Raw genomic sequence first — 17787 nt, forward strand, 5'->3', positions numbered from 1 at the left:
AGGGACGGTGAACGTCCCGCAATCAACAGCTCACTTGCACGCCTCTCTCCTTGGCAGTTGCATTTGTATCAAGATCCATGTTCAGCCTGGAAATCAGGCAGTTGTGGGGGCCTCCATGCCTGGGTTCTGCAGTGTCAGGGGGTGGGGGCTCCTGTGCTGAGGCTGGGGCCCATGGGCTCGGCACCAGGATGAAGGGAGGGGAGGGGGAAGAACTCGCTCTTTGCAAACCATTTTACCCCGAAGGGCCCTAAAACTGCAGGGTGTGCAGAGACCCAGCCTTCCCTCCCTGCTGGGCTGCAGCCCCCTCCGGGCTGAGCTGCAGAGCACAACGCTGCATGTGGCAGGGCAGGGCGCCTGCCAGAGCCTGTGTCTGTGGGGGGGGGGTGCTGGGCAGGGTGCACCTCTCTGTGGGTGGGGGGTGGGTGGGCAGGGTGCACCTCTCTGTGGGGGGGGTGCTGGGCAGGGTGCGCACCTCTCTGGGGGGGGGGTGCTGGGCAGGGTGCGCACCTCTCTGTGGGGGGGGGGTGCTGGGCAGGGTGCGCACCTCTCTGTGGGGGGGGGGTGCTGGGCAGGGTGCACACCTGTCGGGGGCGGGTGTACACCTGTGTGTCTAGTGGTCTCTCTCTTTCCAGCCTCGGCGATTGCTCAGGGCCGCCGGTTCCCCTCTAATGAGTAGCTGCAATAATATTCTCCTGCCATAATGTTGATCAAGTGCTCTGTACGAACTCTGATCAATGTTTCATGACCGTGCTCCCCCCATGCCGAGGAGCCGGCCCTGTAAATGTCAGGGCAGGCAGCAGAGCACTTGGCATTTTGCTGCGACGCTGGTAGTGGCAGGGGAAGCTCCAGCAGGCGCTGGCAGGTCTGGCTGCGGATTAGCTGCTCCTCGTGAATGGCCAGCTCAGCAGGACGGGAGAGATGAATGAGCCTCTTGAGCCATGTCTGTCTAAACATGGGGTCATTGAAGCATTAAACATTTTCTCTTGTATTTTAATTGATGCGTCTGCTAGTGGCTCCCAGCATCTGGCCCAACGTTCCCTCACCGAGGCAAGGCCACTTCACTCGGCCAGGCGAGTTCTCGCTGCTCTGGCCGGCCACAGCCCTGCCTGGAGGAGACCTCGCCTCTGCCAGACACCCCACCCTCCATCCCAGGGCCCCTCGCCTGTACCCTGGATCCACTCGGAATGCGCTGCCCTCTCCTTTGCCCTGAGCTGGGGGAGCCTGCTGCTGGGGGCTGGCCCGGGCCCAGGCGTTGGGGCCAAGGACACAGAGTCTGAGGGCGGAGGTGTGATGAGACGGCCTGGGAACACCCTGTGCTGCCCTGTGCAGTCAGTCAGGGGCTGTATTCCAAGCACAGACCTCTCTGCCGCTCCGTCCCTCTCCACCTCCCTCGGCCTCTGGGGCAGTTTGTTCTCAGCCCAGCCCACCCCGAAGCCCCATCCTCCACGTTTGGTCTCTGACCCCTTGTCTCTTCCCCACAGGCGGCATCCCAGGTGCTGCGCTCCGAGTATAAGGTCAGCATCCCGCAGTGCAAGCCGCTCTCACCAGGCGAGATCCTGGGCTGCACATCTCCCCGGCTGGGGCCGGACACAGATGCCATTGTGTAAGTACCAGGGATTATATAGCACTCCTTCATCGCAAACACTTCCCCTTTCTGTTTATATTGCTCTGGTCTCCTTCAGCAGGGGGCGCTGTAGGGAGGAGGGCAGGGGGCTGTGGGGAGAGCTCCTGGCTACAGCAGCCCCGGCCTCTCCCAGCAGGGGGTGCTGTGGGGAGTGGGGCAGGGCACTGGCTGTGTGGGGAGCTCCTGGCTACTCCAGTCCTGCACCTCTCTGCAGGGAGGGGGGACTCTGCTGTCCTTTGGGCTGTGCCACCCATTCTGCCCACAAGATGCCACAGCCCGGCTCATGGAGAGGGTCTCGCTCAGCTGTGGGGCACAGACCAGAGCTCCTGGAAATGGGGGTCTGCCGTGGGGGCCCTGGCTTCCCTATGTTCTGGGTCATGTCCTCTGCCTTTCTGTCCTTTTGCCCGTCACGGCCCCCTCGCACCTCTGCCTTCAGCCCAGCTCTCTGCTTAGCTCTGCCCTCTGCGGGCTGGGAATAGCTACGGGCTGAGCAACACTTCAACAGTGGGTGGTTTTAGGTCCTCTAGGTCAGGCGATACAAAACCTGTGCATAGAGCAGGCCTCTTCCCCCATTTGTACAGCCCCATGCGTGTCGAGGGAGCGACAGAAACCTCGGTGGAGCCTGGGATTGCCTGTGCTCCGGGGGGGATCTGGCAGAGGTGGGTCCCCGTGCTCCAGACCTGGGGGAGACAGGACCCGCCTGACAGGCTCCACACAGAGTGGCTTGCGCTTGTAGCGCAGAAGGAATAATTGAGTCATAGATCAGACTAGATAATAGATGGAAAGGTGGGCAGATAATTGGAGAAGACGAATGGCCAGGCCCCAACATCACAGCACCATTAATTTTATTTAAGGACAGCAAATTAGAGGGAGCACTTCGCTTCCTATCACCTAATTATTTTAGGTAATGGAAATGCTTAATGTACTGTGAATACAGTGAGCTGCAGAATAAATAAATAAACGACCCCACCCAGGGGGAGCCCAGGCAGAGCTGTGCTGGCCGTGCCCTCGGGGGCGGTCCATGTGTAGGCCAGGTGACCCACAGCTCACGCTGCCCCTTGAGCCCGCCTGGGAGCTTGAAGTGGGACAGGGTGGTATCCACCCGCTCGGGTTAGCATGCCCAGTGATTTGAACGGCCTGAGTCAGGGTTGTTGGCCCATTGTGCTGGGAGGAGGGTGACTCTTGGGGTGTAACAGGGGACATGTTCCTGGAGGCCAGCTTGGTGTGTCTCACCCCAGCCCACTGGGGGATGCTGGCCCTTCAGTGCACGGTGCGTGGGATCCTGCTGACAGTGCAGGCGTGTGGGGTGGGGAGGATCCCTCACACACACCCCGTCATTCCACACTGCTCTCTGGCAGGAGCCCAAGCTGGGCCTGCTGCTCTTCCCCGTTCAAATTCACCTCTGGCGGGCCCCAGCCTCCCTTCCTCCTGCCCGGCCTGGCCCAGCTCCAGGCTCCGCTCTGTTCTGCTGCTCTCTCCCCATAGCCTCGGGAGCGCCTGATGCCCGTGCTTGGATCTGACGCCTCAGAGCCAGCTCAGAGCCATTAGACGTTTTCTCAAGAACTCCTGTGACTGAGTGACAGGCCCCTCCAGCTCGCTGTGTTGCAGCTGCCCTAACTCCGGGCTGGCACGGCACTGGGTACATTGCACCAGGGTGGCACGGCAGGGGCTGCTCTGGTGGGTTCTGTAGACACACAGCATGGTGAGAGGCACACAGGCACCGCCCAGAGGGGCTTCCTTTAGCCCAGTCACCAGCTCCAAAGGAGGCAACAAGAACCGTCCCCCCAGGGGACAGCTGAAGAGTGGCATGGCCACATGGTATGGGGGGGACACACGCCATTGGCTTCATTTCCTGAAGAGGGCTTGGCCTTGGAAAGTCTGGGGCACACTGCATAAGGGGGTGTCCCCCACGCCTCCTCAGCCAATGGGCGTCTCAGGCCCTGGCTTGAGGGTTCGGAGCTGTCCAGTAAATCCTCATTCTGCCTAAAGGAACTAGCCATGTAAATGCCTGATTCCTACTGCAGTCCTGCTGAGCTCCTGCTCCCCGTCATGTCTTGTGGCAGTGAGTTCCACAGGTCAATCATGGGTTTCCTTCGATCAGTATTAAATGGGTTTCCTTCCAATTTCCCGCCCTCCCACCCTCTCGGGGAGGGGGATTCAGGCTCCACGCCATGTTCATGTAGGCCGGGGCTTTTCAAGACCAGCCCCCTTCCCTGGCCTCTCCTAGTGATGGAGAGAAGCTCCAGTGGGTGCAGTTGTGGGCTCTTGTTCCATTGCAGATGTGGGTGTCCAGCTGCTGCAGGTGAGTCCCGGCTGTGGCACTGGCTGTTGTACCTGCGTGACTCCACAGGCCCCTTTCTGGGGTGTTATTTTCTTCCGGAGCCCCGCCTCTGGGGCTAACCTTTGCAGACAAATTAGCTTTGATCTTCCAGAATGTCATTCTCCAATTAAGGGCAAAATCTAGTCAAGTTTTACGTCTGAATTCATTTTCCAGGCCCTCACTCCATTAGGGCAGCTGAATGAAAGGCTTTGAAATGTAATTGCTGACTTGAAATCTGATTAGAAATGGAAGCAGAAATGTCTCTAACCAGACGTTGCTATTGAGCAACTCCGAGGTGCACATTGACTCAGCATTGCTCTCTGCTCCGGTCCAGCAGCAGGAATCCATTTTTGGGTGGAGAATGGAGGCCTCTCCTGGCTCCAGCAGGGGGGCGCTCACCCAGGCGGCAGGTGTGGCATGTGCTGGCGGGGAGAGCCCCAGGTGAAGTGGTGGGAATGGAAATCGGGTTGTTTAAAATATGCTCCGGACTCATTTCCCTACCTGTGGTACCCAGGAGACGGGTCAGTGCCCAGGGCTGCAGTCTCCCTTGTGGCCAGGTGCCAGCTGTTGGGTGTACAAGGGGGGGCAGCTTAGCATGGTTGGGGTCTGTTCCCTCTGGAGACCTGGTCTACAATTAAAATTTACGTCAACATAGCTACGTCACTCAGGGCTGTGAAGAATCCACACCCCGAGCACCTAAGCCCCAGTGTGGACGCGTCCATTGAGCTGGCTGCCAGTGCTTAGAAAGGTGGTGTTCCTACAGCGACCGAAAACCCCTGCCATTGGTTTAGGCTGCGTCTACACTCTGGGGTTACAGCACCGCGGCTCTGCTGGCCTGGCCCCGGGAACCTAGCTATGGGCTGGGCCAGGAGTTGTGATGAGGGCCAGCCCCATCGCTGTGCAGGTGGGTGTGTTGCACATGGAGAGGCCTGGCACAGTCACAGCAAACCATTCCCCACCAGTGGAAGCAGGCGCAAAGCCCCGACCTTAACTCGGGGACGCCAGAGCTCGTCCCCCACGCAGGCTCCCAGAGCCACGTCCTCTGGTCTTTCATGGTCTGCAGGTGAGGCTGTTAAAGCAAAGGAGGCAGCGGCCAAGGGCGTTCACCCTGTAAAGGCCGAGGACGCTCCTCAGCCTGCTCACTCCGGGGGCTGTTTGAGCTCCACTTATAAGTCAGCCAAAAGGAGGGTAGCCTGCCCTGCTGTGATGCGCACCAGGGCAGAGCCAGCTGCGTGCGTGGAGGGAGGTTTCTCTGACTGACGCCAGCGTGGGCTGGTTCTCCCCTGCCCACTGGCACCGACGGGTCCCCATGTCGCCTCACAGGCTTGGTTTGCAAGTCCCAGAGGGCCGGGCTGCCTGAACCCAGCCCTGAGTCGGTCGCTTCACCTTCTCCGTGCCTGTTGTGAGCCGCAGGGGCTGGCGTGGGCTCCTGTACCCAGCGCTCAGATGCAGCAGCACTGGGCAGTCAGACCGGGGCTGAACCAAACTCTGGAGTCAGCTGGCTCCTGAGCAGCCTCCCTGAGCTCTTCTCTCCCGGTTACAGGTACCTGGGGGATGGGCGCTTCCACCTGGAGTCTGTCATGATTGCCAACCCCCGAGTTCCTGCCTACAGGTACTGGAGCCAGCCAGGGTGGAGGGGAGGGGTCACCAGCATTCACACAGTACGTTGCTGGGGAGGGGATATGGGATTTCCTGGCATGGGCATAGTCAGACACACATAGCTCAGACCCGGCTTCCCTCCCATTTCTAGCTGGGCATCCCGCCTCTCCTTCCCCTGGCTGTCACTCAGACCCGGCTCCCCTCCCATTGGCTTTTGCCTACCCACGCACCCCGTGGGAGCCCGTGGCAGGGATGCTGGGGAACGTTTAACGGTTTTTTAGCTTTGTAATACAATTTGCTGCCAGAGCAGGGGTGGGGAAGCCAGCAGCCAGCTCTCTGCAAACCACCACTGGCCCACGGTGCAGCAGGGCTGGGTGAGGAGAGAGGCGGTGGGCCAGAACTTGCTACCAAGAGCAGACCCTGTTCATGGGCTCTCAGGCTCCGTCTCCACTACAGGTTATGTCGTATAACCCGCCCCGAGCAACATACATCACACTGACAAGAGTGCTCGTGTGCACAGAGAGCTCTCGCCAGTGCAGCTGCTGCCGCTTGCGGGGTGCTGTTATGACGCCTGCGGGACGGCTCTCCTGTCGGCAGAGAGCGCTGGGCAGGCAGACAGGGCCTCCGGCAGCTGTTGCTCCTGGGCCTTCACCCTCCAGCTCCCAGCAGCACGGGCTGGCCTCCTCCAGGGTGTTGGGCTCTCAGGCGGACGTGGCTGGCAGAGGAGGCGTCAAACAGGGAGCAAGCACAAGCAGGAGCGGCTCCAGGGCTGAGGGAGAGGTGCAGAGGGGAGCCGGGCTTGATGAGATGAACACCAGCCATTTACTCAGGCTGAATATAAACATTTTGACAAGTACCTGTGAAAGCTCTTTGAGGTGCAGCCATTAAACTCCTCGGCTGCTGCAGGCAGAGGCCATAAAATGTGATGATGAGGCTGCTGAAAGCAGATGAAATATCAGGAGCAAAAGGCTGGCCCATTTTGTGAAATCTGAATTTCTTAGTAGGTCGTTTGTTACTAACGGGAGATGCACGTCAGGTTTATGGGGCTGGGGAAGCTGTTGCAGCCCAAGTGGGATTTGATTAAAATTCTCTTCGTCAAACAAAGCAACAAATCAAAGATTTCTTCATAATTGATGAGGGGGAAGAATGACAGAGCAGGAGGAGAGCGAGTGGCCCGGCCTGCGTGCATGGCAGCCTTTGGCAGGGCTGAAGCCAGGGGCTGAGCAAAGAGGAGCCGGATCTCTGTTCACGCATGCCCTGCTCTGCCCTGTGTTGAGAGCTGGGTCGGAGCGCCACGGGGCCGCTGGCTGGGAGCGTTCTCGAGTGACCCATTCCCACAGCGTCTGGGCTCATTCCCCCTCCAATGCGGGTGGTAGGAAGGGCTCAGTCTTACACCACAGGACCTGCTGGGTCTAATGAACCGTCCCTGCAGGCTCCTGTATCTGAGCCAGGCCAGAGGGCACCTCCCCCAGACGGTCCTCACCTGGCAGGGAGAGGCTGGCCTGAGGTGGCTGTCGCAGTGCGGGGGACACCATGTTGTGGCACCTCCAGGGGTCCTGTCAGCCCTAGCAGGTGGCATCAGGAGAGCAAAGAGCCCTGGCCTTGCCCCACCTGGCTTCTCAGGCCGGGAGCTGAGTCGTGGGAGCCGTCAGCGCTGTTAGAGGGAGAGGGGGGTTGGCAGGGCGGTGGGTGTGTGCTGCCCCCCATGGGGTGTGGAGGAGGGACAGTTAGCCGGTACCCCGCTCCTCCCAGCATGCGGTCAGAGGGGAGCCCAGTGACCTGTGACTGACGGGAATGGCAGTGGTGTGGGGCTGCCTGCAGAGAGCTCTCATCTCAGAGCAGCGAGGAACCTGTGCTTGTGTCCAGGCCACTCCCTGCCAGAACAGGGGCTCGGCCCCCTCCCTGCAAAGAGACCCCACCCAGAATGTCGTGTCCGTTGTGGGCAGCTGTGAGTGCAGCGCCCTGGCGGTCCCGATCCCCCCAGGGTCTGAACTGCTGGGCCCGGCCAGCCGGGCCTGCTCTCAGCTCTGTGTCTTCTGCGCAGATACGACCCCTACAGCAAAGTCTTCTCCAGGGAGCACTACGCCCATGAGCGCATGCGGCATGCCCGGCAGGAGGCCATCCACACCGCTGCCCGCGCCCGGAGCTGGGGACTCATTCTCGGGACCCTGGGGCGCCAGGGCTCCACCTCCGTCCTGCAGGTACCTCTAGAGACATGCCTGTCCCGCAGCCAGCTTGGCCTGGGGAGGCAGATCCCCCGAAGGGCTCAATTAAGCACGCTTCGCTGCGCCCCAGGAGCAGGGAAAGAGAAACTGGCTTTTTCTCTGAATCCATCACCCCTTCTGGGACCTGCAGCTGCCCCCTCTTCCCTGCTGTCCACGAGCCACCTCTGCCCCACTCGGGACCACGTGTTGGGGTCTGCAGCACTCCCCCCTCCCCTGAGCTTGCTGCTGACCTGGCACTTGCCTGGCTGCACCTCCCATGTGGCTGGCTGCATGGATGAGTGGCTGCCCATCATCCCCCTGGCCTCACTGTGCAGTGGGGCAAGGAGGGGATCTCGCCTGGCCAGTGACTGGCCTTGTGGCCCTGGCTCATGCCCATTGATCACCATCGAACAGGATTTCTTCAGCTCGGGAGCAGAGCTGGCAGGACAATTAGCAGGAGATGAGAGGGAGCCAGTGCCGAGGCCTCATTAAATGGGCCCCTCGCAGGAGAGAGCCGGCCCCGCGAGCCCCACGCTGGCCGCACAGCAATTAATTCTCAGCTATTTTTAGTTTAGTGACGTGAACTTGGGATTGGTTTTGCTTCCCCTGTCCTGGCCCAGTGCCAAGGGCCAGGCAGGGCTGGGGCTCTGCAGTGCCGCATCCTTGCTGAGTTCAAGGCCTGGCAGCAGCTCCCTGAGCCTAGGGCTCCCACCCCCTGCCCTCCCCTTTGTCCCACTGCTGCCCCGTCCTGGCCTCATCCATGTCCCCCCGTTCCCTGCCCGACGCGTCCCAGCACGCCCGGGACAGCACGTATCTGCTCCACAGCTGGCTATGGCCGCAGGGACGTGATGGGAGAGAGGCACCTGGGTGCACCCCCCACATCTCCACGTGCAGCCTGGGGTCACACCCAGAGCGCTGCTCCCCCCAGAGCTTCCATCACACGGGAGACAAATGGGGGGTTCACTCGAGTCCAAGGCACAAAACCGCCCCCGGCTTGGCACAGCACGGCAAGCAGGCTGCTCTTGGGCCGGCGGGGGAGCTGCAAGGCTAGGCTAGCCGGGGGTGCTGGGGTCAGAGGGGAGGTGCATCAGCACTGCGGGGGCAGCTTGGTAGGGGGCAGTGCTGAAGTAACTGTGGGAGCCAGGGGGTTGCTCTGGGTCAGGGCCTGACATGGGGGGTGCTCTGGGTCGGGGGACAGGGCACTGCAGTGCTGGGGAGGGGGAGCGTGTACAGCCCTGTGCCCGGCTCAGCTCTCGGCCTGCTCCCTCGGCGCTGGCTTGTAGCTGCTCCCTGTGGGCCAGTGCAGCCAGAGCAGCTGCAGGCTTCGCTGAGCCCTTCAGCTGAGGATGCCGGGAAGAGCAGACCTGGGGCCTGCAGGAGCTCGAGCTCTCGCACGTCAAGACAGATGATGATGCTGCCAGCGGCTTCTCCCTGGCTGCTGTGGCAAAGGGCCATGATGGCCAGAAGGCAGGACAGAGGCATCTTGGGGGTGGCTGGGATGGGATGGGATGGATGGAGGGGAGCCTGCCGCAGGCAGCGGAGGAGAAGGCTGCTGCTACGAGAACCGATTGTTGTCACTGAACAGTAATTACTTCATTAGGGTCCACTGCAAGCGCTGAGGGTGAAGCTGAGTGAAGCTGCCGTTTGGGGCTGATGGGGTCTGGGCTCCAGCTGCTGGAGATGTGCTCCCTATGTGCTGTATGGGGGCTGTTCCTAGGAACTGACAGTCCCGTGCAGAGAGGCCAGAGACTGGCTGGGCTCTGGGAAAGAGCCCCGGGAGGGACAGCGCGTCTTGCTCCTTTGCTGGGCAGAGAGAAGCCCCCTCTCTGGGGCTCCAGATGGGGCTCAGGTGGGACCGCTCCAGCCTCCGGTCTAATGGGCTCCGTCCCATCCCCCAGTAGCTCTCCCTGCTGCAGCGGTGAGCTCTGAAGGGACTGGGGGCTTCCAGATCCTTATGGTATCGACTACCCCACCCCACTCCCCATCCCAGGGGTCAGACCCCCATACTCCCAAGGCCCTTCCCTGTTGTACTGGGCAGCCCCTCCCCTGCTCATTGCACCCCTTTGCTCTGGCAGGGCCTTGCCCAGCATACCTGTTCCTGTCAGGGGCAGCAGAGGCTGGATTGCCCACGTTCCCCACCTACCTGATGGGCATTGCCGCACGGGGCCTCCTGAGCTCCGGGCACGCTGGGCTGAGCTGGGGTTCTCCTAACGCTCCCTCTGTCTCGTTCCCCACAGCACCTGGAGGCGCGGCTCCAAGCCCTGGGCCTCCCGTTCGTCAGGGTGCTGCTCTCGGAGATCTTCCCTAGCAAGCTGCAGCTGTTCCCCAATGTGGACGCGTGAGTGTGGGCCTGTGTCTGACCTGTCCCCTCTGTGCTCTGTTCCCCCGGGTCCTCTGGATCCTCTCAGCTGGCCTCCTCCCGCAGCCTGCATCACATCCCCTGCTCCTGCGCCGTCCCAGGGGATCCCTCGCTCCCCGTCTCTGCTGGACCCTGCTCTCTGGTGCGGGTGAACCCTCCTCAACCCTGAGCCCTGGCTGTCTCCTCTGCTGCAGGAGGAGAATAAGAACCCTGCACCTGCCCTTCCCAAGGCAGGTCCAGTCTGGCCCTCTGCACGGGGGAGGCGGGCCCGGGCCGGAGTCCTCGTGCAGGTGCACACATGTAAGAGGTGCTGTCCTTCACGTGTGCCAGATGTCCAGAGTATTCCCCCGTCCTTCCATGGGGCCGGCTGGGCAGACCCCCGGTGCCAGTCTTCACCCCAGGCTGGCGCGGCCCCCTGCACAGGGTGGCTGGGCGTGATGGTCTCGTGCGAGGCCCCTGTGGCCTGCTGAGGCGCTCTCTGGGTCAGTGGCTCGTTGGCACATCTCCCTGCGGGAGCTTGGAGGCAGGCGCACTCTGCGGTGTGTCAGGCTCCTCCCTGCTGTGGGGCCCTCAGGGACTGGGAATGGGCTTCATTTACATCCAGTCTCTTGTTTACTGTACGAGCAGGAGTCTCTCCCAGGGGGCCGCGGGGCAGGAGGGGAGCTGGGGGCAGGGGTGAGTCCCAGGGATCTCAGTAGGGCGCTGGAGCACCGGGGCCTTAGCCTCGACTCCAGGACGTTGGAGCGTCGCTCCCTGGTGTCACCCAGATCCAGGGACTTGTCCTGGCACAGGTGCAGCGTCAGCAGAGCCGGCCCCAGGCATAAGCAGCCCAAGCACTTGCTCAGGGCCCCAACCAACTCGGGGGGGCCCCCTGTCGCTTCTTATGATGTGCTGTGGGGGCCCCCAATGGGCCCGCTCCTCCTGTCTGTCAGTCCCCCAGCACAGCCCCAGCTGCGGGAGTGGGGCGCAGGCCCTGTGGAAATGCTCTGGTTAGTGTCAGCAGAGAGCTCAGCTCTGGCTGCGGGAGACTCCTGGCCAGTGGCTTGGGTGGCTGCGGCATAGAGCCTGGGCAGGAAGCCCGAGGCCCCGCCCGCCCCAGCGGGCCCAGCTGCCCCCCACATCCCCTGCAGCTATGGCGCTGAGGAGTGGCGAGATACCAAGCATGCGCTCCAGTGAGGTCTGGCACATGTATGTGTGTGTGTCCCCCACCCCAGTAGCTGGAGATGCCTGGCTGGGATCAGAGGGGCGAGCCCCCGGGACTCAAGCAGGCCCCCCAGCTCTGGGATCCCATGAAGTAAAAGGGGAGAGCCCTCTGGGTTCCTGTGGCCATGAGCCCCTCCCTGTGCCCCAGTTCAGCAAGACGTATTCATGTGGAGCCACCCACCCTGCTCCCAGCATGGCCTGTCTTGGAGCACCCGCCCGCTGCATTCTATGGGGCAGGCTCTGCATTCGTCAGTCCTCCCCGGGGTCATCTTCGCTGCATTGCTATTCTCCAGGGCTTGTCCAGGCACCGCCCCGTCCTCTCCCACGCGAGTGTCTGCAGAGGCCCCCCTCGCCTTGCAATGGGCCCTGGCGTGGCTGCAGAAGCAGGTCACCCCCTTTCTCCTGGCTGTGGGCCCCAGGGTTAGCGACCTGCAGGGAATGAGCACCACTGCCCAGAGAGAGGTGCCTGCGAATCTCCCTCCTTTGCTCTGTGGCCTCTGTAGTTTCAGAGCTCCCTTGTGTCCGCCAGGCCCCTCTTCCTCCCTCTGCCCTGAACAGCCAAGCCCCTGGCCCTGGCAGCAGCACCTCAGACGTGGGGGTGGCCACTAAAGGTCCCCAAAGCCTCCAGCTTTGCTGCTACTCGGGGCGCAACGTAACGCCCTCCCCAGCGAATGCGGCCTACGCCCTCACACACACTGGGGATTTGTTCGCCCGAGGGAGCTGAGAGGGTCTGAGAGGGACCCTCGCTGGGGGAGACCAAGCTATGCCAGCAACGACAATGCTCACAGGTGACCCCCATCCCTGCTGCACTGTTCCGAGCCCCTGGAATCACCGGGCAGCGTATGAGCAAGTCTCCCATTGCTGCTGCGCGAGGCCCTGCCCAGCGGGTTGGCGGGAGGGAGCAGACCCTGGCTGCAGCTCTGGCCTGAACTAAATGGGTAACATGGCTTCTGTGCTTCCCTTCCAGGTGGGTGCAGGTGGCTTGTCCCCGGCTCTCCATTGACTGGGGAGGAGCCTTCAGCAAGCCACTGCTCACACCCTATGAGGTAAGAAGTTCTCGGCACCCTGTCTCGCCTTGGCAGAGGTGGGACAGGGACTCACCCCGGTGCCCAGCACTGCAGGGAGTGGAGTCAGTGGACCCCGACAGACAAGGCTCGGGGGCCAGCATGGACATTCCCTTGGCTGAACTTGTTCCATAGCACAGATCAGCTGCACCCCAGCCCAGCCCAGCCCAGCCCGGCCAGCCCCAAGCTCCCCAAATGCCTCCTGCTCCTCCCCCAACTGCCTGGCCCATGGCAGGTGAGCTGGGGGAAGGCAGAGGCTCCAGGAGCCGGGCACAGGCAAATAACAGCATGGGAAATTTGTGCCTGGTTGTGACTAAGCCACCCCATCAGTGCAGACAGGGACTAAGGGGCCAGCAGCACATTATTTTAGGGAAGATTGATGGACACGTTTGTAATTCTCTGCCTGGTCTGCGTGTCCCATCGGGTGAGAGGGCCAGTCACAGCCACCCGCCACACCACACGGAGTGCTGCAGGGTCGTTCTCCATGTGCTCCCAGTCGTCTCTGCTCCCCCCACCACGTCAGAGCGAGCACCTGGATTGTTCCTAATGCTCTGTCATGATTTAATATGCAGTGCAGCCCCAGTGCTGCGAGCTTCCCCACAGCAATGCCCAGCCAGGGACGCCAGCGCTGCGAGCTTCCCCACAGCAGTGCCCTCTTAGTACCAAGCACCTCAGAAAGCTGCAGACTCTGATTGGAGTTTAATGCTCCTAGCCATTATGCTAAGTCATTAAAGTGCATGTGTGGAGCAGTCTGAGCCCCCGGCACCTGCTGAGAGAGGCTGGTACACTGGTCGCTTCTCCATGCGACTCCCCTGTGTGCTGGGTCCCTTGTTGTGGTGACATGACTTTGCACCCACAGGCTGCTGTGGCTCTGAAGGAAATCGAGTGGCAGCAGACTTACCCCATGGATTTCTACGCCGGCCAGTCCCTGGGGCCCTGGACAGTCAACCATGCCAGCCACCAGTCCCAGAGGGGCACCAGCCAGCCCACGCAGGTAAGGGACCTGCAATGGGGTTGCAAGGAAGAAGGGTCCCTGGGGCGACACAAGCTCTCACAAGCTTCCTCCTGACCCATTTCTCTTAGGATGATGCTGGGGAACATGGCCACAAACCTGACCCAGCCAAGGCCTTGGCTCCTCCTGAGCCTCACCCCTCCCCTTTCACCCTAGGCCAGGGATCAGCAACCTTTGGCATGTGGCCCGTGGGCTGAGGGATGTGCTGGCCTCCACTTCCCGCAGCCCCCATTGGCCTGGACTGGCAAACCGCAGCCAGTGGGAGCTGCGATCGGCCGAACCTGCATACACTGCAGGTAAACAAACCGGCCTGGCCCGCCAGTGGATTTCCCCGACGGGCCCGCACCAAAAGCTGCCGATCCCTGCCGTAGGCAGTCAGGAGGCCTGCTGCTGTGCACAGGAGAAACACCCTGTGCTGCCTGCACCTGGCCACCAGAAGGCACCAGAGGACTGCAGGTGCTCAGAGCGCCGCACACAACAGGTACAGACAAAGCCAGGAGCAGGAGGGAGCTGGGCCCTGGCCCTGCACTTTCCCTTCTCTGTCCCCAGGTGGTGCCCCAGTACTCCCTAGGGATGGAGGGGACAGTGCCAGAGCCCTGGACAACAAGACTCTGGGGGAGGGATAGCTCAGTGGTTTGAGCATTGGCCTGCTAAACCCAGGGTGGTGAGTTCAATCCTTGAGGGGGCCACTTAGGGATCGGGGCAAAAAGTGGGGATTGGTCCTGCTTTGAGCAGGGTCGTGGACTAGATGACCTCCTGAGGTCCCTTCCAACCCTGGTATTCTATGATTCTGTGAGATACCAGCCCTTGGGACAGGTTTAATTCCTGCTTCTCTGGGTTTCGGGTTTTCCTGTTGGCGAAGGAAGCCACCCCTCAGCCTGTGCTGCGACGTGTGCGGAGAGCACCACCCAGTGGCTCCAGCCAGTGGCTGGTGATAATGAAATGCTTGGCACTGGTCCAGCACTCAGCAGCCGGATCTGCCCCCATCCCTTGCCCTCCCCATTGGCCTGGAAAGGGGCACAGACTTTCACCTAAGGTCATGTGGCAAATGGACCCAGGACTTCCAGCCTCAAGCTCCAAATCCAAAGCCCATTCCAGTGCTGGCCCCATGCTGCGGCTGTGTGTGTCAGAGGGAGTCTGTGGCAGGGATGCTGAGCAGCTTTCCTTGCTGTGGCTTCCCAAGAGGTCAGCTCCCTCTGGGGTGGAGCAGGCCTGGCAGAGTCCTCTGGGGTCATTGCTGAGCCAGCTCACCCCACTAGTCAATGCTCCCGCTCCCCACCATGTGTGGCAGAGTTGGATGCTCTCTGGGGTAGGCTCAGACCAGGGCTCCCCACTCTCGCTGGGTATGTCACAATACCCCAGCACAAGGAGCTGGTGTCTAGAGGACTTTCTGGGAAGTGATTTAAGGGGCCAGCAGGACTGGAGTGGCTATGAGAAGCAGCAGTCTTCTCTGATCTGTATCGGCTGTTCCCGCTGAGATATGGGACTGGGAGCAGGCACTCCTCTGAGTTATTGTAGCTGTTTCTGTAACAAGTGGCAGCTGCTCAGTGCCTGTCTGGAGTGTGATAAGCAGAAGCAGCACAAAGGGCTGTGTCACAGCCTGTCACTTGTTCACCGTAGGGCAATGCAGGAGCATTTATTGGTGTCATCTGCCTAGGAAATGAGAGGGGAGGCTTAGCGTGCCCATAAATCCACTCTGGGAACACGACTTCCAGTACTTGAGCTTTCTGCAGGGGATGGAAAGGAGACCAAGATAACCTAATAGGGGCCACAAGGGGAGTGGGGCAGGTGTGTTTCAAGGGCAGCAGCTGGGACTAGGGAGCAGGCATGGTGATAGGATGGTACTGGCAGAATCCTGGGGTTGGATGCTCTTCTGAATGGTCTCTCTCTCTCTCGGCCATAGAAGAAGCTGCCTGAACCTTTGGTACCAGTGGATGCTGGTGTGGGGAAGCAATGCACCGACTGCAGCTGTCAAGACAAGGCCCCAGTGCAGCCACAGCACCCCTGAACCCCCAAGCCATGGGGATATTGGCAGGTACAGCCCTGCAGTTACCAGCCTGGAAAAAAGCGCACCCAGCTTTGCTCTCAGGAAGGGCTGTCTCTGACTTCAGAGCTGGTGAAAGGGGCCAGTTCAACAGCCCTGTAGATTGATTGACTGGCACCCAGAGTAGGCAGTGGCAGGGCCCCTCTCACACTGCCCTGGGAAACCATCTCTCAGTGGCTGGCCCATTCAGCCCGAAGTGTCTCCACGGAGGCTGCCTGAAAGGACCAGCTGTAGCAGTGGTTACTGTGATAGGGACTGTTCCCTGGGCACTGGACCGAGATCCCCCCATTGAGGAACAGCTGTGCCCAGACCATGATTAATTTGCATTGAAATGCCCTGTGTGTACAACAGAGAGGTGGAAATGGTGCACGCCAAGGCCCTTAAACTCTGCTGGGTTTCGGATGTAGTCTCACTAACTGGGGATGTTTAGAAGCACAAAGTTGAGAACAGTGCTGAGGTTCCGATTGCACCCTGTCTGCTGTCTGGGGAAGATTGATTTTACGCCAACACACTGCTGTGTTCCCCTCGGTGCCTCAGCCCCCGTGTACAGACATCAAGGCTCAGTCTGGGGGTGGCAGTGAACTCTGACTTACATACTGTGGTTACCTTGATAAATTTGCCAGTTGCAGTGGAGGGACAGATTCTTTATCAGTTTGTGTTTCACCTTCCGTAGTTTGCAAAATCCTCTTTGAAACTTGGAAATAAAGTGTCCTCCAGCCCCAGAGGCCTTTGACATGTGGGCAGATGTGGACTCTCCTCCCGGGGCCTTGGTTCTACTCACAGAGCAGCCTTCACATGCTATTACTAGTGCCTGCCCAGTGTTGCTCCTGATTACATGGACATAAAGGAGAAGAGAAACAAGCCCTGTGTCTCTGCCAGAGCCGATGTTAACTTGCCTCTTTTGCTTGGTTGTCTTTGCTCTGTCACCAGTGGCATTGCTCGGGGGAGCAGAGGGAGATAAATGGTGCAGGGGCAAGGGATGGAGAGGGGCTCACAGAAGAGGGGGACAGGGCAGGCCCTGTAAACGTACTGGCTTTCAAAAAAAAAATTACTGTAGGGAATCCAGATGTCAATGTTGTGTAGCTGCCCCTCTATATGAACCCACAGCCCCTGGCTATCCCGCCATGGGCCTCTGCACAGCTCTGCTGGTGCCCCTCAGTCCTGACCCACAGCCCCCCGCTACCCCGCCCTGGGCTTTGCCAGGCCCCATCGCTACGGATCCACAGCCCCCCGCTACCCCGTCATGGGCTTTGCCAGTCCCCCTCGCTCCAGACCCGCAGCCCCCCGCTACCCCGTCATGGGCTTTGCCAGTCCCCCTCGCTCCAGACCCGCAGCCCCCCGCTACCCCGTCATGGGCTTTGCCAGTCCCCCTCGCTCCAGACCCACAGCCCCCCGCTACCCCGCCATGGGCTTTGCCAGGCCCCCTCACTCTGGACCACAGCCCCCCGCTACCCCGTCATGGGCTTTGCCAGTCCCCCTCGCTCCAGACCTGCAGCCCCCCGCTACCCCGTCATGGGCTTTGCCAGTCCCCCTCGCTCCAGACCCACAGCCCCCCGCTACCCCGCCGTGGGCTTTGCCAGGCCCCCTTGCTCCGCACCCGCTACCCTGCCGTGGGCGTTGCCAGGCCCCATCGCTACAGATCCACAGCCCCCCGCTACCCCGTCATGAGCGTTGCCAGGCCCCATCGCTACGGATCCACAGCCCCCCGCTACCCCGTCATGGGCTTTGCCAGTCCCCCTCGCTCCAGACCTGCAGCCCCCCGCTACCCCGCCATGGGCTTTGCCAGGCCCCCTCACTCCAGACCCACAGCCCCCCGCTACCCCGTCATGGGCGTTGCCAGGCCCCCTCGCTCCAGACCTGCAGCCCCCCGCTACCCCGTCATGGGCTTTGCCAGTCCCCCTCGCTCCAGACCCGCAGCCCCCCGCTACCCCGCCATGGGCTTTGCCAGGCCCCCTCACTCCAGACCCACAGCCCCCCGCTACCCCGTCATGGGCGTTGCCAGGCCCCCTCGCTCCAGACCTGCAGCCCCCCGCTACCCCGCCATGGGCTTTGCCAGTCCCCCTCGCTCCAGACCCGCAGCCCCCCGCTACCCCGCCATGGGCTTTGCCAGGCCCCCTCGCTCCAGACCTGCAGCCCCCCGCTACCCCGTCATGGGCGTTGCCAGGCCCCCTCGCTCCGGACCCGCGGCCCCCCGCTACCCCGTCATGGGCGTTGCCAGGCCCCCTCGCTCCAGACCTGCAGCCCCCCGCTACCCCGTCATGGGCGTTGCCAGGCCCCCTCGCTCCAGACCTGCAGCCCCCCGCTACCCCGCCATGGGCTTTGCCAGTCCCCCTCGCTCCAGACCCGCAGCCCCCCGCT

The 17787-nt window shown here is 61.5% G+C and overlaps 1 protein-coding gene across 3 annotated transcripts in view; it reads left to right on the forward strand.

Annotated features, from left to right (window-relative positions):
- Positions 1-16290, forward strand: part of DPH1 (diphthamide biosynthesis 1) — a 53793-nt gene extending 37503 nt beyond the window's left edge. For 2 of the 3 annotated variants that reach the window (XM_084650796.1, XM_084650798.1), the window contains exons 6-12: positions 1482-1603; positions 5488-5556; positions 7588-7744; positions 9985-10085; positions 12277-12355; positions 13233-13367; positions 15289-16290. In XM_084650796.1, the coding sequence (XP_084506922.1) occupies positions 1482-1603; positions 5488-5556; positions 7588-7744; positions 9985-10085; positions 12277-12355; positions 13233-13367; positions 15289-15393 (768 nt within the window). In that variant the 3' untranslated portion in view covers positions 15394-16290. The remainder of the gene's footprint in view (positions 1-1481; positions 1604-5487; positions 5557-7587; positions 7745-9984; positions 10086-12276; positions 12356-13232; positions 13368-15288) is intronic. The other variant, XM_084650797.1, reaches the window with a different exon arrangement.
- The last annotated feature ends 1497 nt before the right edge of the window (positions 16291-17787 follow it).

Source organism: Lepidochelys olivacea, assembly GCF_965140295.1.
Source record: "Lepidochelys olivacea isolate rLepOli2 genome assembly, chromosome: 17".
NCBI classification, from domain to species: Eukaryota; Metazoa; Chordata; order Testudines; family Cheloniidae; genus Lepidochelys; species Lepidochelys olivacea.